General features: G+C 34.0%; 1 protein-coding gene across 1 annotated transcript in view; it reads right to left on the minus strand.

The window, feature by feature from the left end:
• Positions 1-10,115: 10,115 nt before the first annotated feature.
• Positions 10,116-23,020, minus strand: part of LOC111056294 (netrin receptor unc-5) — an 87,775-nt gene continuing 74,870 nt past the window's right edge. Inside the window, exon 4 of the mRNA XM_022343642.2 lies at positions 10,116-10,180. Coding sequence (XP_022199334.2) covers positions 10,116-10,180 — 65 coding nt within the window. The remainder of the gene's footprint in view (positions 10,181-23,020) is intronic.

Genomic DNA, 23,020 nt, shown 5'->3' on the forward strand with positions numbered 1-23,020 from the left:
ACTTTTCATTATCTGTGTTCATTATTCAATAATTAAAAACATTTATAATAATATCATCTTATTGTCATTTGAAAGAATAAAAAAGTATAAACTCAACCTCCCAGATAATTGAACATCATCTTTTAGGTTATTTAGAAAATCAGAATAAAAATAAAAATACTGGACAATTTCAGGATATTCAGATTACTTCAGATTTGCTAGAGCTATCACCTCCACTTCTGCTTTCGGAAGTGCTTAGTAAACAACTATTCTCATATATTATATATGTTTATTTTGTGTGTGGCGAAAAATAGCGTTCGCACCACGGGCAAAGATTTTTTTCCTGCTCTCAATCTTTTCTAGTCCTCGGCCTACGGCCTTGGACTTCAAAACCGATTTCGAGCCGGAAAAATCTCATTTTCTGCTCTAGGTGCGAAATATACTATTATCACCCTCTTTTTCTATGATCTCTCACTGTAACGCTACTTGAAACACTAATTTCTCTTAGATAAAACTATTCACTTATCACTCCTATGCTATTCTTTCCGAATTTTAATATTCTTTCCGAAGAATGGACATTGATATGTCCAAGCTCCGCCAATTATGTAGATGCATAACAATATGATTATTATCTATAGTTATTATATTACAACTGCTTTTTCATATCATATACGGTCAATAATTATTTCTTAGTCTATATATGTAAAATTCATCTATAATTTTGCTGTATTGTAAGCTATTGTATTAAGTGTATAAGCCAGTATATATTGTAATCTACATAAATAAAGTACTCAATCAATCAATCAATCAATCAATCAATCTATGCTAGCCCAATTATATCTAGTAGAATCCATTTTCTAATGGCCCCATTTGTTTAAAGAACAACCAACCACCGAGCTTGTAACAAGCTTAATGGAATTTGTTCGGCTTGTTTGTGTTGGTGTGTGCATGCATGTGTGTGTATTCATTAGGTATGTCAACAAACAAGCATTGCAGTGGTGAATGCAGATTTGAGTGGGTTTGTACAGTCGGCACCTGACCCGTCCAATACCCTTTGTTGAATGCCACCGAGTTTGTCTTTCAGGCATGTATACCGTACATACAAACCATATAGATTCCACGCATGCGCAGAGATGCGTTTCGGGATGGTAATGGTAGGCTAAGTGGTCATCTTCATATGGTAATTTCTGGATTTGGATTCCCGCTGTTTGTAATAGGCTAACAGAAGCCTGAAGTTTATAGCCTGGGATAACAATGCAGGCTAAATTCATCTTCAAATACCTTGATTACATAAATGGGCGCCGGGACTGGGTTAATAATTGAATTTGAGTTATTGGGGGTAATTTGGTTATGAATAGAACTCACTAAATGAATTCTGAAATGGATGAATTAACTGGTGTCTTGAGAATAAATTGATTGCATGTGAATAGCTCATCATTATGGTTGTTTATAATATGATAAATAGAAAGACCTAATAAATTGGGAAGAAAAATAGCAGAAGAACTACCTTATCATTTTATCTACCAATGTTAGTACATTAGTGTCATTTGCATTGTGGAAAAATAAATGAATAAAAGATAAAATTTGATAGGAATAATTCACAAAATATCATCAACTTCAGAGCTGCATAAAATAAGTTTCATAATAAATGATACTGTATGAGGTATAGAAGGAGTGTCAGTATGAAAACTAACTTTATTTATACATTGGGAAAAATAATATAGTGGGTCCACGTTATAATGATAGTGGATAAAGATAGGAGAAAAACGTAGCCGATCCTCTGTCTTGTCAATGCCTTCTATATACGGTAGCTGATACAGGTTTATTGATGTAATACTAAGGCCCAGTTGCACAAGAGCCGATTAAATTTTAACCGTGATTAATTTCACGAGAACCAATCAGAGAAGGCGTTTTTGAAAAGACGGCTTCTCTGATTGGTTCTCGTGGAATTAACCACGGTTAAAATTTAACCGGCTGTTGTGCAACCAGCACTAACTGTTCATTCTTGTTTGAAATTATAACTTATATCAATTCCATTCATGAATAGAATATATTCTCCAATAGTTAAATGATTAATTTTTCATAATTGAGATCAAAAATTCTTTCAATTAAATTTCAAAATTGTTAAAAACCGATCTGGCAAAGTTGCGGAGCTAGAAAAGGATAGCTTTATCACCTTTCTAGAATGATAAACAAGGATTGCAACATCAATGTTGATCAAATTCTGCCATTATAACGTGGACCTCACTATAAACCATTTCTGTTTGTAGCAAATATCAAGCTACAGTATTTATCAGTCTGATGGCAGAATTTATTGAAAAATTTACCACGTGCTGAAATCGGTGTATTCATTGGAGTTGAAGACACCTTCAGTGCTATCACAATTTAATGATCATTAAAAGTTTGCTGTGTGGGAGCTGTTCAAATCCATGAGGAAAATATTCTCAAATAAGGAAACTTCTGAGAGGAAACTGAGATATTTTGGGATTCTTCATGTTTCCACAGGAATAAATAATTGGAGACGATTTTGGGAATTGCATTGTTGAAATTTCGCGTTGGTGGAGGGTTGAGTTTCATTCATTCATTTTATCAGGAATGAAGTTTGAATCAGGCTTTCAATTTCGACAAGTATTGGTTCAATTTTATGTGTTCCTGATAAAATCAACTTACAAAATCTCGAAGCACTATGATTATGTTTGAAAAATTCAAATACTTCATCTATTTTTGATAGTAATAATGAGTGGAATTATAAGTGATAAATTAGAAATTATAAGTGAAATTATAAATGATAGTCATAATAAGTGAAAAATTCCAATACTTCATCCATTATTTTTTGATAGTCATAATGAGTACTGTATCCTCATCTCAGTACCAAGAAAACAACGGTATCCACTCACAAGTGATTGACTCTCTGCTTCTATTTATAAGTACCTTGATCAATAGAGTTCAGAAATTCTATATCATAGGCCTACACATTAAAGGTTTTGTAAGAAAACTGCAGTGATCGATTCGTTTCTCTTTGTCTTTGGAGGGAAATCGAAGTTGTAGAAGTAATATTGTATTATTATATGACCAAAATCATATACTGTCTGTATAGACTCAAACGCCATTCCTTTAACCTAGGCTAAATTGTTGCTTACGCCATAACTGTAGCCAAATATCTGCTCCAACTATTACTATAGCTACACTATTGGCATTTAATAGCCAAATTTATTAATATGTGTGATTGTAGACTAGGTGCTATATATGATTTACAATCATATTGTTGGGAATGAATAAATAAATGGAAATCACCTCATTTTATATAATTGATCGATGTATTTGTAATCAAATTTTATCTCTTACACAGGCTAATGTATTCCATCTTATATTCTGGATGGAAGGAATAATTGAATCATTGATCCAATTACTCTCTGAAATTTCACCACAATAATATATTGAAAATTGGCATTCAGCACTAAGAATTGATCAAAAAGTAGTCAAAATCGATAATCAATTTTCAATGTCTATGAATGTGATAAAAGTCTTGCTAGAATTGATTTACGATTGGATTCCGTTCTATAGAGAGGTCCATGCTACGATGACAGTGTTTGATTAGCAATGGTATTGCTATCCTTGTCTATCATTCAACAGAGCGGATAACGCTATCTCTCTCTCGCTTTGCTCTGTTGCCAGATGGTCTTTTAACAATGTAGAATTAATAATTAATTAACAAAATATTTCATCTCATTTATGAAAATATATTATACCATTTTTGAATAAAATAATTTTTTGCTTAATAGAATATAATTGATTATTTCAAACGAGAATGAACCGTTAATATTACATCAAAAAACCTGTATCAGCTACCGTCTATAGAAAGCATTGACAGGCAAGACAGAGATCAAACAACGTTGTTCTCCTTTCTTTCTCCACTGTATTATAACATGCACCTCACTATATAATTAATTTCAATAAATAAATAAATAAAGTTAGTTTTCATACTCTATACCTCATCCAGTATCATATTATTATAAACACTTTCTATGCATCTATTGATCAACAACGATGTTCTCCTATCTTTCTTCACTGCCATTATACCGTGGACCTTACTGAAGTCACTTTCTTTAACAACGTTTTAATATTGTACTAAAATTGAGCTAACAAAATCAATCTGAGATCCTAGTGAATGAATTGTCAAATTGAAAAAGAGACACTAGTGTCCCAACTTCGGACTTCAACTAATTGGCACTGACTCACCACTCAATTTAATAACCTTTTAATAGTGGATGTGAACCCTGGACCCCGAGCCCCAATTTACGAGAGCCTTGTTTATAGCCAAAGGATTCAATCTCAGGGTGACGTATACATTCAGAATATATCTATAGTGTTACATGCAGGATAACGTATTGAATTCTGAATACCTATATTTATATAGTGTTATATTCAGTTGACATAACTGATACATCTATAACTAGATACATCTATAGAGTTTCATTCAGGAAGACGTGAAGAATCATAAATATATCTATAGTGTTACATGCAGGGAGGCATATAGAATTCTGAATATATCTATAGAGTTCCATGTAGAAAGACGTACAGAATCCTGATGTATGTCTATAGTGTTCCATCCAGTTGACATATAGAGTCTCAAATATATCTATACTGTTCCATTCAGTTGACATATAAATCCAAATATATCTATACTGTTCCATTCAGTTGACATATAGAATCCCAAATATATATATATATATATATTATTCAATCAGGAGGACGTATAGAATCCTAATATATAGGTACCTATAGTACACCATTCAGTGGACGAATATAACCCTAGATAATATAACTATAGGGTGTAAATATAGGGTGTCAACCCTTGGAGGACAGACATAACCTCACTTTAGTTCTGACCCTCCAGTCGTAAAGTGAGTTATAAATTTGAGTTGGCTTGAAGGATGTATGTATTGAGATGCGTACTTAGGGGCTCCAAAATTTTCACCCCTAATCGTGTCTGCCCTTAGTTTTGGGGCCCGAAATGGGGAGGGTTGACCGGTTTTTGGAGCTCAAAAGTGTTGAGGATTTGTTTGAGATTGCAAGTGCAGCCAGTGGAATTGATTTGGGTTTCTTGTGTTTAATGTAGTGGTAATTCTCACAGTTTGTACCTACCCTCATCAGATTACTATAGTGAGGTTCACGTTATAATGGCAGTATTTGATCAACATTATTGTTGCTATCCTTGTCCATCATTCGACAAAGTGGATAGTGTTATCTTTCTCTAGTTTCACAACTTTGCCAGATCGTTTTTCAACAATGTAGAAATAAAATAGATTAACAAAATATTCAATCTCAATTATGATAATTTATTATTCAATCATTAAAATAGTATATTTCGCACCTAGAGCAGAAAATGAGATTTTTCCGGCTCGAAATCAGTTTTCAAGTCCGAGGCCGTAGACCGAGGACTAGAAAAGATTGAGAGCCGGGGAAAACATTTTTCCGTGGTACGAACGCTATTTTTTGCCACACACAAAAATAAGCAATATATATATGAGAATAGTTGTTTACTAAGCACTTCCGAAAGCAGAAGTGGAAGGTGATAGCTCTAGCAAATCTGTGGTAATCTGAATATCAGGAAATTGTCCAAGTATTTTTAATTTTTTATTATGATTTGTCTAAATAACCTGAAAGATAATGTTCAATAATTATGTTGGAGGTTGAGTTTATACTTTTTTATTCTTTCAAATGACAATTAGATGATATTATTATAAATGTTTTAATTATTGAATAATGAACACAAATAATGAAAAGTTTTTTGATCAGCTGTTTTTTGATCAGCTTTCTTAGTTCCATGTTAGCGGCTGTAAAGGGCACTCTTTCCGTCCTAGGCCGGAAAGAAACCTGTTCTGACGTCAGACGAGAGTCGTCTGCAAACAATGTCTTTTCAGATCTACGTAGGGACTGGAAAACATCTGCTTTCTGTGCAGTGTGACGAAAAAATATATGTTTTGACGCATAAAATATATAATTGATCATTTTAAACAAGAAGGAACAGATGATATCACATCAGATATACTGGTATCAGCTATCCTCTATAGAAGGCAGTGGCAAGGCAGAGAATCAACAACGCTGTCCTCCTATCTTTCTCAACCGCTATTATAACGAGGACCTCACTGTAGTTAATCATTTCTATTTATTCTACTTTCTATAACTTATCAACTAAGAATCTAGAGGATTCTAAAATATCAGCCACCCAATTAACTACCGTCTATGCTATATATAACTCAGAGCAGTTATATAGGTATAGAATAGACTCTACAACAGTCAAGAGAAACAAATAAAACTCTACCAGCTCAGTTATACAGATATACTCTAAAATTTATTATGTTCCCCAATTTTATATACATGCCGAACATAGAGTGCTCCAAAATACCCGTTCTATAATTCATTGTATCCATAACTCCCGATTTTTCTCTTACTCACTTGCTCTCACTCACTCTCTCACTCTGTCTCACTCTCTCTCTCTCTTCATATATTCTCTATTCATTCACTCTCTCTTCCTATATTCTCTATTCATTCGCTCTCTCTTCCAATATTCTCTATTCACCTTCGATCCTTTGACTCATTTTTATGATTCTCTCTCTCGCATTTCTCATTCTTCTCTATCCTTATTGACTACCACAAAAAAATAGAATCTTCATCCTTCGGTTTCAGTTGTAAATTTTTGTATGTTTTGTAGCTATAATAAAGATGGTGATATCTTTAAGTTTCTGATAGATATTTTCCCATAAATATCACTCTGTATTATATCTATATCCCCAGGAACATCATCCATTTTCATATCTATATAAATAAAAGAATATTTATGTTTCGAAAAATATCATCATTCTTTTTTATATTTATATATTAAGAGATAAATCTTTATTCAGAAGAGTATCACCATCCTTTACCTCTACCATATCTATATATCAAGGAATATCTATGTTCAGAAAATATATTATGATATCTATATCATATCTATGTTCGGAAAAAAATATATATATTCATCCTTTATCATATCTATATACCAAGGATCACATCTTCTTTTTGGTTGCCGTGTTGAAAGAAAGATCTGATAAACTGAAACGATAAAAATATCTGATGAAGAGGATATAATAAAGAATTTCGGTTGGAGAAGTTGGGCCTACTGAAGTTGGACTCATTTTAAAGTATCAGCATTGGGCCAATTGGAAGCGTTAATAATAAGCATATAATATGCTGACGGTAGAAAGTGATTCTTCCGATAGTGAGGTCCACCTTACAATGGCAGTATTTGATAAACATTGGTGTTGCTATCCTTGTCTATCATTCGACAAAGCAGATAGCGATATCCTTTTCTAGCTCTGCAATCTTGCCAGATTTCTGATCAACAATGTAGAAATATAATCATTTGATCTCAATTTTTAAAATTTTCCAGTCAATGATTAAAAACTATTTTTTTGTCGGATAAATAATGTAATTGGATCATTTTAAACAGGATGTACAGTTGATATTACATCAGGTTTACGGATATCAGCTATCCTATCCTAGAATGCAGTGGCAAGGCAGAGAATCGGCAACACTGCTCTTATATCTTTCTTTACTGCCATAGTAAGGTGGAACTCACTACAATATACAAAGGGTGGAATTCGATTATTTATGGTGACTATCAGAGGTTTGGTTTCGTTTTGTGTTATTTAAGATGGCCTACACAGGTAGTTCCAATCGTCGACTTCATAAAGATGAATAAAAATGAAAAATGTTAATATTCCATTCTCTTCCTTTCTTTCGTTCAAGCCGACATAGGCTGCTAGTTTATCAGAGGCCTAGTGGAAAACTAATAATGCCCTTGAGAAGTATTTCTATTGTACATCTGCTTCATCTTTTTCTTCTTCTCTTCTTCTTCTTCTTCTTCTTCTTCTTCTTCTGCTTCTTCTGCTTCTTTTTATCTTCTATTAGAATTGGGAATTATTTCTATTGTATATCTTCTTCATCATCATCTTTTCCTTTCATTTTATTTTCAGATAAGAAAATTAATTATTTTTTGATATGATGATAAGAAAAATACAATAAATATAAAATGCAAAAATAGCAATGGAACTAATTTTTAAAGAGATTGAGCGTAACACTGAACAATACTCTTCTTTAAATCAATTGAATTACGTAATTTATTAATTATCCATAAATTATTAAATTTCAAGATTGAGTAGATAATAATAATTATTTTATTCCACCACCGTTATAAAAAATGCTAACAGAAAAAAGAGTACCTCAGAAAATAATATTCCTAATCATTGATAGTGACGTCATCTCAGTAAGAGTACATCCCCTTCAATAGAAGTCAATGACCCAGCCTTGGAGGTCAGCTTTAAATTCCTGCAGCTACCCGTATTTGTAAGGTTTGAGGTTATGTTGACCCAATTTTCAAATTTTACCAATTTTTGACAAAAAAACTCATTTCAACCCCTCACTATCTATCATTATCTTTTCAAAATACATATTTAAACGATTTATGAACATAGTTTAGGGTCATAGATTAAAAACAATAAGAATATCTCATAAAATGACTCACCAGGTTTTGAAAGCTCGGATGAAAAACATCAAATTTTGACGACAAAGTTTTCGTAGTAAATTACATTTCGTCCGATTCTAACAACTGATAAGGATCCGTTATTGATTATTGAATGATAATCAACAGTTTTTAGAACATGAAACATAATTAATGAGGGGATACAACTATAATCACGAACTGCCTAACAGGTTCATTGTAAGCTCGCGAGGTCAACCGAAGAACTGATTCATTCATCGTTTTGTTGAGGGGAGGGTAGCGGAAAATAGCTAATACCTCTTCTCTCACACAGACACACTCACCAAATCACTATCACTCCTTCTCTCTCTATCTCTCTCTCTCTCTCTCTCTCTCTCTCTCTCTCTCTCTCTATCAATCAATCAATCAATAAATAAATCAATCTCTTTGGTAGGGAGTTAGTGGGAAGGATATTTTTAATATTCTTTCCGAAGAATGGACATTGATATGTCCAAAGCTCCGCCAATTTATGTAGATGCATAACAATATTATCTATTTTATCTATAATTATTACAAATTGCTTTTTTTCATATCATATACAGCTGAATAATTATTTTCTTAGTTTATATTTTGTAAATTCATCTATAATTTTGCTGTATTGTAAGCTATTGTATATAAGTGTATAAGCCAGTATATATTGTAATCTACATAAATAAAGTTAGTACTCAATCAATCAATCTTTGGTAGAGAGTTAGTGGGAAGGATTATTTCAAATAATTACATTATTTATACATTATTTTTTACAGCTGTGATTCTAGTGGAGAAGATTGTTTTAATTTTCGGAACAAAATATTTCAAATTTATATTTATTTTACAGTTTCGAGTGCTAAGTAAAAAGAAATTTTGTTATCAATTCAGATCTTAATCTTTCTAAATTCAAAATTAATAATTGTTTCAAGTGTTTGGTGAGAAAATTAGACAAAATTTTATTAAGTGAAGGAAACATAACCTTTTTTCTGGACTATTTTAATAAATCAAAATTCGGGGGAGAAACAGTTTTGGGCTGTGCCTGTTGATCGTCCCCAAATTATTTTAAATAATAATTTTGTATCATTGAATCAATAAAATATAATAATAATAATATAATAATAATAATAATATTCTTTCCGAAGAATGGACATTGATATGTCCAAAGCTCCGCCAATTTATGTAGTTGCATAGCAATATTATCTATAGTTATTCTTTTTTTCATATCATATAAAGCTCATTAATTATTTTCTTAGTCTATATTATGTAAATCCATCTATAGTCTTGCTGTATTGTAAGCTATTGTATATAAGTGTAAAAGCCAGTATAATCTACATAAATAAAGTAGTCAATCAATCTCATTCTCTCTCTCTCTTTCTTTATCTCTCTCTCACTCTTTCTTTATAGCTCTCTCTCTCTCTCTCTCTCTCTCTCTCTCTCTCTCTCTCTCTCTCTCTCTCTCTCTCTCTCTCTTTTCTCTCTCTCTCTCTCTCTCTCTTTTTCTTTCCAGCTGGAAAAGGAGGATATTACTTTATATCATTTCCAGAGATTTTAGATAATTATTATTTGAAAATTATGAGACTTACGTTTAGTCGTGTTTAGTGGAGAAATTCACATTAGTTGCTGATAAAGAATGATGGATCTCGTACTCACCTGAAACAAATGAGAAAGAGTGGATAAAAAAAAGCATTAAATTATCCTTGTGGAATCACAAAATTTAAATTCAGTCCTGAATACTCATAAAATTATAGGTCTGAGTCATAAAGTTGAAATTAGAAACTTACTATAAAGAGAACCGTCAACTATGCCGTTTTATAATTCTCAACAACTGACAACAAATGAAAAGTATTTGAGGTATAATTCATCATAACAAGAATCAAAACTCTCTATTAAATCAGATATACTACGATGACTTGAATCACAGTTATCTACTATGAAAAAAGACGGTGAAAAAAAGCGGCAACTATGCCGTTGTATAATTCTCAACAACTGACAACAAATGAAAATTATTTGAGGTATAATTCATCATAGCAAAAATCAAAACTCTCTATCAAATCAGATATACCAGGATGACTTGAATCACAGTTATCTACTATGAAAAAAAGAAGGTGAAAAAAAGCGGCAACTATGCCGTTCTATCATTTTCACTGACTTTATAACATGCAGCTCACCATATAATTCCACCACCACATTTTGAAAGAATCACTAAACCCATGAGATTACACCCCATTCTATCAACTTTCACAACGAGCCCTATGATTGCTCGAAACAAAGGAATACCACCAGCATTGTTATCCTTCAGGACCTCTTTGCAGGATCCAGGACTCTCCCAGGACCCACACAGGACTTTGAGGTTGCCATTCAAGATAATTTACCAAAGGACGACTATCAGCCTTTCTTTTTGATCATCAGTGTTCCAGAAAAAAAACTCATGACACAAAAAAATCAAGCCTTCTTTGTTTTGGTTTTGATTCGCCCTCATTTTCAGTTGGTTTTCTTTCTCATCCCGCTTTCATCTTTTTCTCTGTCATTAACACCACACAAGTAGGAAAAGGACAGAAAAACAAGAAAGAAAAGAACAGAATTATCAAGATGACACTTTCGTCCTAGCGTGAAATCTATCATCAGTTCCTTTTTCAGCTGTTGGTTGATAAGAGTCTGTTGTTAATTAAAAGCTGTGCAGGCTTTTTGTCAGTAATTTTTTTTTTAGTTTGTAATCTTGTTGGTTTTGTCAGCAGGGTGATTTAATTTGAGATCAGGCTTGTTGTGAAGAGTGCAAAACATTTATAATTATTGTAAATTCATGTAGGCTTACATGTGAAATATTTCATGTTACTTGTTCATATTGTATCTTATTTTAAATTAGTATTAAAGAATGGGCAATAGGAGAAAAAAGGATGAACCTTGAGATAGAGTGAGAAACTGGAAGACTTTGTATAAGGAACTAATAAATTAATTAATAATTTAGAAAAGGTAGACATCTACAGTGAGTTCCACGTTATATTGGCAGTGTTTGAACTGTATTGCTATCCTTGTCTATCATTCAACAAAGCAGATTGGGCTATCTCTTTCTCGCTTTGCTCTGTTGCCAGATCGTCTTTCAATAATAAAGAATTATTTAACACAATATCTGATCTTTATTATGATAATTCATCATGAAATAATAGAAAAATAAATTTTTTTTCTTAATGAAATATAATTTACTATCTTAAACGAGAATGAACAGTAAATATTACATCAATAAACCTGTATCAGCTACTGTCTATAGAAGGCATTGACAAGACAGAGGATCGTCAACATTGTTCTCCTATCTATCTCCACTGCCATTATAATGAGGACCTCACAATAGGGCCGGTTGATTGAAAGTCTATTAAATTTTAACCATGATTCAATGAGATGATAACCAGTCTGAGAAGGCTAATTTGAGAACAAGGATTCTATGATTGGTTCTCCTGGCATTTAATCATGTTTAAAATTTAAGAGGCTTTTTAACAACCGGATCATGATTTAATTGTATACTCTTTGTAGGCATAATACAGCTGTGCTTAGTGAGAGAAGTTGTGTGTATTTTTGGATTCAAAATTTTATAAAATAACTTGATTAATTCAATATGAAGTGATAATTAAGTGTTATATTTGAATATAGTTTGGTGTTTTAATTTTTCTAAATTCAATATGGTTATCTTATATATATATATATATATATATATATATATATATATATATATATATATATATATTTGGACGAAAATTGAACTTGAACGTTTTACAGTAGAAACATAACCTATTTTTTGGACATTTTACTAATTTATCAAAATTTGGGAATGGAATAGATCTGGGCCAAGCCTGTTGTTCGTTCCTAATCATATTTATATGATTTGTAATTCTGTCCACGAATAAATAAATAAATAAATAAATAATGTGAATCACATACTTGTTACTTGTGGTATATTATGAATTTCATTTCGAATTTGTCCACAGATATACGCACCATGAACACGTTCCGATCATGAACGTTACACGAGAGGTTCGCAATATGTTCGCAAGATGATCGCGGGCTTGTCTTATTTTTGACTCCAACACGCTATAACTATGAAATAACCTCACAATAATGTGAAACGTTTAATCCAGCTGATCGGGTGACAGAAAAAATAAAAAAATATTCTGACCAGGATTGCTGAGTGGCCTAATGAAACATAATGTTCATCAATAATTGGCTAGTTCGACCTACGAACTTGCCAAGCTCGCGCTCTGTTCGCGCTGTGTTCTTGTGCGACCTGCGATCATCTTGCGAACTGCTCGCGTAACAATCGTTTACGGAGCAGAGCGTAAGTCTGTAGACCTTTAGGTTATAATATAATCAACATGATACAGTATCAATTCAAATATGGTAGCTCATTGGTTACAAAAGTAACATACAAGTTATGAATTTATTCAAAATAATGCAACTGGATATAATATATATAACAGAGGATGTTTATAGGCTCATCCAGTCAGAATTCTTATTCAAGTTCATTTAAAAGGCAAAAATATGAATGGAAACTTTCTGGGAAGTCATAATAAGGTTGGGCTACATCTCTAATAATAATCTAGCAGATCCCACACAGAAGTCTTTCATAATTCAGCCGGATTATCTCGGCGTAGAGAAAAGAGAAGTGAAAATGAATTTCGAATCCAGAGAAAATCTGTGAAAAGCGGGAAAATTCTCCGAAAAGACAACATTATTTCTCCTCCATTTGAACACGGCGAGTGAAAATTATTAATCTGGGAAATAATTTACATTTACAAAGTAGAAGACCCTGGAGACACGGCTCGGGAAAGCTCGGAAAAGCGGCCACAGTTTTCCTTGCAAGATTGAAGAACAGCTTCGCTGTGAAAATTAACATCTAAATTAATATTGACGCCGGGAAAATCTTGTCTGTTCTTGCTACTGGATCTGTTGAATGAGCTTGTAGTGAAATTCACCTTCAAAATGCCAGCATTGGGTAAATGGTTAGTACTGAAGAATTTTATCAGGAATGCCGACAATTCAAAGAAAATCTCACCTCTCTATATTATGTGGAACATCTACATTATTTTTATTTTTGTGGCTTCAAAAGTATTCTGAATAAAATCATTAATCTCTAGTGAGGCATTCAAGTTATAATGGCAGTGGAGAGAAATAGAAGAAAAACGTTGCCGATCCTCTGTCTTGTTAATGCCTTCTATAGACGGTAGCTGATATAGAATTATTGATGTAAATATCAACTGTTCATTCTCGTTTAAAATGATCGATTATATTTTTCTAAGCAAGAAATTATTTTATCAATAATTTCATAATGAATTCTCATAATTAAGATGAGATATTTCGTTAACTAATTATTGATTCTACATTGTTAAAAGACAATCTGGCAATGTAATATCAACTGTTCATTCTCGTTTAAAATAATCAATTATATTTTTTTAAGCAAGAAATTATTTTTTCACTAATTTCAAAATGAATTTTCATAATTGAGATGAGATATTTCGTTAACTTATTATTAATTCTACATTGTTAAAAGACAATCTGGCAACAGAGCAAAGCGAGAAAGAGACAGCGCTATCCGTTTTGTTGAATGATAGACAAGGATAGACAAATACCATTGCTAATCAAACACTGCCATTATAAGGTGGACTTCACTATAAGTTGATGTCACTATCAATGATTACGAATTACTATTGTTGTATGATGGATTCAATAGAATTGATAGTAAATTTGATAGCAATACCATTGCTAATCATACACAGATTCTTCTTCTTCCTCTTCTTCTTCTTCTTTTTCTTCTTCTTCTTCTTCTTCTTCTTCTTCTTCTTCTTCTTCTTCTTCTTCTTCTTCTTCTTCTTCTCCTCCTCCTGCTTCTCCATCATATTTCTTCTTCTTCTTCTACCCTCATCTTCTCTCGCTCCACATCATTATTCTCCATCATTATTGTCAAAAACAGGATAAAAACTGATGACAGAAGCGCGAATAACTTGAACATTATCGATTTAAAAACGTCAATAACTTTGAAATTCGACGGACTGCAGATGACATCAACTCTACACGCCTTTCTTCTACTCTCACACTCTCTCTCTCTCTACCACTTTCTCACCCGCTCACACACACTCACTCATTCCCCCTCCCACTCAAACTCTCTCACTCTCCCTCCCTTTCCGATCACTCACTCTCTCTCATACTCTCTCGATCATCCTCTCACTCTCCCTCCCTTTCCCGATCACTCACTCTCTCTCATACTCTCTCGATCATTCTCTCACTCTTACTCACACTAACTCCACACTCGTGTCTCTACTTGTCTCTCACTGTTTCTCATCCTCTCTCTACTCTTTCACTCTCACTCAATCACTTTCCCTCTCTTACTATCTCTTTTTTCTCTATCTCTTCCACACTCACTCTTTCACGCTCTCTCATCCTCTTTCTTTCCCTCTCTCTCTCTATTCTCCTCTCTCTCTCTCTCATGAGCTGTCATATTTTCATTTATTTTCTCGCTCTCTTATCCTCCATCTCTCCCACTCTTTCGTCATTTCCCTCCCGTTCAGTGTCTCTTGATTCTCCTATCTCACTCTTTCTCTTTCTCTCGCTCATGAGCTGTCAGATTTTCATTTATTCTCTTGCTCTCTTATCCTCCATCCCTCTCACTCTATCTTCGTTTCACTCACTTACACTGTCTCTCATTCTCTCTCTTTCTATCATGAGCTGTCAGATTTTTATTTATTTTCATTGAAAAATATATCCATCTCCATTGACAGCCGACGGTGATGCTCCTGACAAATTATCAGATTTATTGGGCAGAAATAAGAGATGTTATTAATTTTTTCCAGAGAGAGTTTTTTCGACGTTTTATTGAAGAACTTTCAATAGGGATTAACAAGGAGATATAAAGGTTTGGTTGTTGGTTGATATGATTGGAGAACCTTGTTAATTGTTAAGTAAATAAAGTTCATCCCATTACTACACAATGTTACATGAAACTTTGAAGAAAATAATCCTTGATCATTACATACAAAACGCATGAAAAATAGAGAGCTCAACATATTTTGTCTATTTTTCATGCGTTTTGTATGTAATCAAGGATTATTTTTTCACGGTAGCGTTTGTCTATTATAGACTTATCCTACATCTTTCTCTTCAAAATTGAATTTTCTACAAGTTCTGTGGAAAATATTTTGTGTTTATTGTGCATTCAACACAGTAAATCTGCTTCAAACCTTAAAGGAACTTGTTTTTCGGGACCAAGTTTCGCATATTTCGTCACATATCTTGAAAATCACAGTAGCTACACGTCTGGAAACGGTTTTATTTAATTTTTCAGTTCATTTTACATAAAGTACGCTGAATTGTATATCTTAATTAACAGCCAACAAATACCCGTAGGGCTTAGTTCCGGCAGGGGAACAGAAAATTCAGACGTAATCTTTCATCCTGTATAACTTGGTAACCAAGCATTTTCTGATCTATGCTAAATGGAACTGTTTTACTTCTTTTGATGAGAGGAAGCACGCCCTGACTTATGGGCAACTTTTTTCAGAACACCATGTATAAAGAGACATAAAAATGAATGAGTATTATAATTTTTTTGACAATTTAGGTGATGAGTCCCCCTTAGTATATAAAAGCATAGAGAAACAATAGCGTAAGTAGATATCCCATGGTATAGGGCGTTTATGTAGCAACTTTTTCTGTTATCTCAAGCCGAATACTGCCAATTATTGTCGATTTTTACTGTTTTGTTGGGGTAAGAACGGCACAGTATGAGAGACTAGGAGCGTCAGACAGCTTCACGGGGAAGAACTACGTGGACTATCGGCTTGAGATAACAGTAAAAGTTGCGACATAAACGCCCTATACCATGGGATATCTACTAACGCGATTGTTTCTCTATGATAAAAGCGAAATGGCACTCACTCACTCACTCGCAGAACTAAAAATCTACTGGACCAAAAACCCAAAAACGTTCAAATTTGGTAGGTATGTTCAGTTGGCCATTTAGAAGCGCACTAAGAAATCTTTTGGCAATATTTTAACTCTAAGGGTGGTTTTTAACGGTTTAAAGTTCGTCTTCTAGCATGTATATTCTTCTTATTCTCTTAATTATAATTGAGAAATGTCCATACCATATGTTAATATAGAACTATAATCTAGAGAGAGTAACTCTTCGAAACAGTTGTTAACTGGTAACTAAATTAATTATTTTGTCAGGTTGGCATTAAGTTGAGTTGACTTTGTTAGGTTGGTACCAAATTAAAGATTGAAATGAATTAATCGCGGAAGAATTGATTGGGCACTGCTACTTCAATCAGAGCTATTCCTGGGAATATTATATTACTAGCCGTGAGGCTCGCTTCGCTCGCCATATTCGTTTAGCCAGACGTTAAGTCTGGACCCCCGACTGGATCGTCCTAACATAAATTATGAAAATGCAGGCTAGCGAAGCGAGCCTGCTGATCTCATTCTTAGACGATCCAGTCGGGGGTCCAGGGGGCGGAGCCCCCTTGCTACTGGATATGGCGAGCGAAGCGAGCCTGACGGGTAGTATATTATAACATCAACCGAATTGTTTCTAACCTCAATTATTGAACCTAAACTCGACCACTCCACTTTACAACCAAACAAAACACTAAAACAATACAAACTGAACGTGTAATAGTAGGTAGGCCCATTATAGACCACTGCACTGCCTTTTTTACGGTCTGTTCCACTTGTGTGTATTTCATTGGCTAAGGGCCTAAAGGGCCACAACAACCACCATCAAAATAACCCTGAAACCGCCAGGTGGGGCATAAAAAAGGGCTCTAAACCCTTTCCTAGGGCTTCTAGGGCTGGCTACCTTCTGGAAAACGGGCGCATGTTGCAATTCAATTAGGCCAAGATTCATTGCTGACTATTTAGGCTCTTTATTTGATGTGCTTTTCTACTGTCCGCTACTCTACTACATCTTCTTCTTCTTCTTCTTCTTCATCTTCTCCACATCTTCTTCTTTTTCTTCTTCTTCTTCTTCTTCTTCTTCTACTTCTTCTCCTTCTTCTTCTTCTCCTTCTTCTTCTTCTTCTTCTTCTTCTTCTTCTTCTTCTTCTTCTTCTTCTTCTTCATCTTCTTTTTCTTCTTCTTTTTCTTACTCCTCTCCTTGTTTTTCTTCTTCTTCTTCCTCTTTCTCCTCCTCTTCTTCTTCTTCTTCTCCTTCTTCAGTAGTAGTTGTAGAAGGAGTGTGAGAGAGAGTAGATGTGATAAAGGAAGATAAGATGTAGAAGGAAGGAAGGATTAGTAGATGATGATGAATCAGAAAATGGAGAGTGAGAGATGATATTAGAAGAATGAAAAGAAAATGAATGTGAGAGGGAAAATGGTAAACATGGTTTGATGTCTATGCTGACTACATATATGTGAGAAGAGAAGAGGAATAGTGAAGGGAACATATAACGGGAAAAGAGAAGGATAATGGAAGATATTAAACATGATGGAGAAGGAAATGTAGGAAGAAATGAAAATTTCTGATAAATGCTCATTGATGAGAGAATGAGGTTGTTGTAGAGAGAGAGAGAGAGAAACAGTTGGAGGAAGAAGAAGAAGAAGAAAAAGAAGAGAAACAGAAAGGAGAATGGATGAGCGTGGAATTTGAAGGATAGAGTGATAAACGGATGTCCTATGTTGGCTATCAATCGCTGTACAGGCTGTGGCAGACTGATAATAAATGGCCAATTTAAATAGATGCTTCTGCTGCCTATATTCTATTACAAATTCCTTGCCTTCTCCCACTTCTTATTCTTCTTCTCCTTCTTCTTCTTCTCCTTCTTCTTCTCCTTCTTCTTCTTGTCCCACATCTTCTTCTTCTTCTTCTTCTTCTTCTTCTTCTTCACCTTCGTCTTCTTCACCTTCGTCTTCTTCTACTTCTTCCAGCTCTCCTTTCACTACTTCGAGTATTCTTCTTCGACATTTTTATCATTTATCAAGACAGTATAGATCTCTTCACCTGTCTGTCAGCACATCTTTTGCGGTTGGTTGAAAAACACCGCATGATAATTTATTGATATTTTCCAAGCTCGAGTACTGTTCAGTTGCTATAGAATGATAGGATTCGAAAAAAGATGGATTATCTCGGTTGAGTTATGATTCTATATTGATGAATCACTTCGGATATATTAGACCATCCATTTATATAAAATATGAACTTTCTTTCTTAGTTATTCAGTTTTATTAAGAATCTCCTCACCTTCTAGCTTCTACCATAGAATAAAAAATCTATAGCTATGTATAGATTAAACCAGGAATCGCCAGCTTCTTCTAATCGGAGGCCACTTCGATAATTTCCACTAAAAGCGGGACATGTAGGGACATTTTCAAAAACAAAAAAATTCTCACTGTTCCTTAATTTATATTTATGCGACTCTCATGTTGCCTTTCAAAAACCTCAATAGCTTGCACAAAAGGAATGGAACTATAAGAGAAACTAGAACTCAAAATTTATTATTTTACCCAATGTACAGAGCTTCTAAATTTGAAAAGGGAGCACTATACCATAGATAAACAATAGCGTAAGTAGATATCCCATGGTATAGGGCGTTTATGTCGCAACTTTTACTGTTATCTCAAGCCGATAGTTCATGTAAATCTTTCCCGTGAAGCTGTGTGACACAGGTAGTCTCTCATATTGTGCCGTTCATACACTCTCACCCCACCAAAACAGTAAAATTCGACAATAATCAACAGTAATCAGCTTGAGATAACGGCTTGAGTAAAAGTTGCGACATACTTAGGCTATCGTTTCTCTATGACTATACAGAGTAATTAAGTTTTTCAACCATCTCCCAAACGAAACCAGAATCATAAATTCAAAATCTAAATTCAAGGAAAAAGTTTTGACACATAAAGCATTTTATTCAGTCCGATAGTTTTTACAAGACCATTGACAGCTTCTCTTCCTGAGATCCAACCCATGCATACAAGGTACTTGATTCAATGTTAGTTGGATTCAAGAAGTAGCCCCAAGTTGTTAATCAACTTATCCATGGCATCCAGTGTGTGTTTTAGTTCTAGTTCTAGAATTTTTCTTTTATTTGTGATTAATTTATTATGTTGATTCTAATATATATATATAATATATATATATATATATATATATATATATATATATATATATATATATTGACAAAGCAGAAATTCTCTACATACTGTAAATGTGATGTAAAGAATGTAATTGTTAATAAAGTTATTTGAATTTGAAAGCTAGTTTGGTTTGATCATGAAACTTTTTAACAATGTATTGAATGATTGAGCTCAGAAAATACTTTCACTATAACCAGAGACAAGAAATATAGAACTGGCTGATCAAGCTGATCTATGCTATAACTCACTCAATATTAGTTTCTATTTCTCTGCTGCTGCTTGAGTGTTTGGTGTAAGAGAGGGCCGACTGCGCCCTAACTTCGCTCTCCTAGGTCAAAAATAAAGGCAGTACCATATTTCATTCTACTACACTTATTCTCTCAAGCTCTCCAATACCACTATGATCATCCTTTACTAACCCATCTACCTTCCCCATGTTAGCTAATTGCACTGATTACCTAATTCCAGCTGAGTCATCATTGCTGAACCGCTCACCGAATTTAGTCAGCTAAAAGCAGAAGATGTGCTCATGCTAACCACTGCTAATGCTAATTCTAATGATAGCCCACATTAGGCAAATTTCACTCCAGCACTGTCTGTTCCTATGGCTAACTCATGATTCGTTTTTCCGTTATGATCTACCTCCTCTTCCTCACTACTTTCCTCTCTTTGTCTCTCCCACACTCACTCACTCTCTTTCTCACTTACTTTTTCTAACTCACTTTTTTTTTCACTCTCTGTCTAACTCCTTCTCATAGCCTCACTCTTTGTAATTCCTTTCCCCTCTTCGCCTTATTTACTTTCTATTCTCTTTCCTCTTTTCTCTTTTTACTTTCCTTGCCCTATTACCATGAGTACGGAAAGCATTGCTTTCCAAAATAAATTAAGGTACCCCAATTACAAGTTTTATATACGTTTCAAGGTCCCCTTAGTCCAAAAAAATGATTTTCGGGTGTTGGTTAGGGTGTTGGTTCCTAATCAACCGATTGACTTGAATTTAAAACTTAAGGTAAGGATACCGAGGATCCGACAATAAGAAATTCAATAAAATTCAATTCAAAATGGCGGATAATTACTGAAAAACCATGTTTTTCACTGTTTTCTCGAAAACGGCTCCAACGATTTACTTCAAATTTATACCATGGATAGCTATTTATGAGTCCTATCAACTGACATGAGTCTCATTTCTGGGGAAAATTGCAGGAGCTGCGTAATATTCTTGAAAAAAATGACGGATAATTACTAAAAAACCATGTTTTTCACGATTTTCTCAAAAATGACTTGACCGAATTTTAAAATTCATACCCTGTATGTTATTTATCAGCTCTATCAACTGGCATGAGTCTTCTTTCTGGGAAACTAATGAGGGGTCCACCCCATCCTTGAGAAATGGACTTTGTAACCTCATTCTCGTGCATGAGGAAGGTAGGTAGAGCAGTTCATAAAAAGAAGACATAGTCGAGATATTTCATCTGTAGAACAGCTGTTTTGACGACTTTTAAAAAAATCATCGAATTTCACAATTTACACAAAGGAGAAAGTACTCTGGAAACAATTATATATACACATATACAGTAGTCTGATTGTAGTTTCAAATATGTTGCCGCCAATCGTCATTATGTTATTCCACTAAATTATTCTTGTTCAAGAATGGGGCTTACAGTTCAAAGAGCAAGGAAAGTTTTGTGAGTGTACCACACCAGAATTTTTTCTGTTTTTCCCCTCCTCACCCTTGTTTCTCAACTCTTCTCTCCCTATGTTGTAACTCTTCTTCTCTACTTTCTCGTCTTTACCCTTCTTTTCCATCTTCCTATTCTTTGATCATTCTCCTCTTTAGCTTCTTCATTTTCTTCTCTGTCTAATTCATTTTTTTCCTCTTATTTATCTCCTTCTTCCAATTCTCTCTCCCCTTCTTTTCTCCCACTTCTTTCACTCCTAAGTGTAATTTCTTGTCTTACTCCATCTCTACTTCCACTTCTTCTTCTATTATTCGCTGTATTTTTCTCTATCTCTCCTTCCTCCTATTTTTCTCCCTGTTCTGTATTTTCTGTATATTTTCTGTCTTTCCTTATTTCTATATCTTACTGTTCCTCTACCTCACAGTTGCTTTCACTTCCCACTCACTCACTCTCTCTCTCTCTCTCTTCTAAAGCTGAATCGAATTCCCTTCTACATTTACATCATACTCACTCATAAACGCACTCTCTCTTTCTTTTGTCTCTCACAAACCCACTCTCTCTTCCTCTTTCTTTTCCTCTTCAGTCTCCCTCTCCTTCTTCTATCTTCCTTTCTCTCTCCCAGTCTTACTCTCTCTCACCTCTTCTCTTCACATTCTCTCTGTTCTACCCAAAGCTAATGTCCCCTCTCACTTGTTTCGCCTAAGCTAATTCGAGTTGCCGTTCCCCACCCTCTAGGGAGCTTCAATTAGCATTCTCATTAAATGGCCAAATTACGCTGATATTAAGGCAATTGAAGCCCACTGCAGTATTGCACTGTTCCAACCAGCTGTTCCTCTTTCATCAGGTTATTTGCCACAATTCAGTCTGTATAATACAAAATTAGCTAGTATCATAGAGTGAGCTAACTATAGTTTTTAAGATTTCAACTTGCTATAGTGAGGTCCACGTTTTAATGGAATTATTTGATGGAAATTGGTATTGCTATCTTTGTCTATCATTCGACAAAGCAGATAGCGCTAGTTTTCATCAATGTAGAAATATTATTTATTGGAGAAATATAAATATTTTATCTCGTTGACCGAACGAAGTGAGGTCTAAGATTCAAGTCGACGGTTTGGCATTTCTCTTAATGTTTAAATGTTTATATATTTATATGTTGCGCATTTACGGCAAAACGCGGTAATAGATTTTCATGAAATTTAAATTGCGCGTCGACGTATATACAAGGTTTTTGGAAATTTTGAATTTCAAGGATAATATAAAAGGAAAAAGGAGCCTACTTCATACGCCAATTTTAGAGTAAAAATCAGACTATAGAATTATTCATCATAAATCAGCTGACAAGTGATTTACACAGATGTGTGGAGAAGCCAGTCTATTACTGTATTTGTATGAGGTCTATAGTTTCAATCAAAGACATTGAAGAGGTATGCATCTATAAGCTGGGTTTACACCAAAGTTATTAACAAATTGGTTATAACTTAATCCTTATAGAATCTATTATCAATGTAGAAATATTTTTATTGGAGAAATATTTTATCTCATTTATAATAGTAAATATTTTTATATTAATTTATATCAATGTCTCGAAATGTGTTTATAATTGCACAGAAGTTTAGTGCCAACGATTTTCACCGCGACACACACGGAGAAGTAGAAGAAGAAGAAAACGAAGAAGAAGAAGAAGAAGAGGAAGAGG

The sequence above is a fragment of the Nilaparvata lugens genome, chromosome 11 (genome assembly GCF_014356525.2).
Source record: "Nilaparvata lugens isolate BPH chromosome 11, ASM1435652v1, whole genome shotgun sequence".
Taxonomy (NCBI): domain Eukaryota; kingdom Metazoa; phylum Arthropoda; class Insecta; order Hemiptera; family Delphacidae; genus Nilaparvata; species Nilaparvata lugens.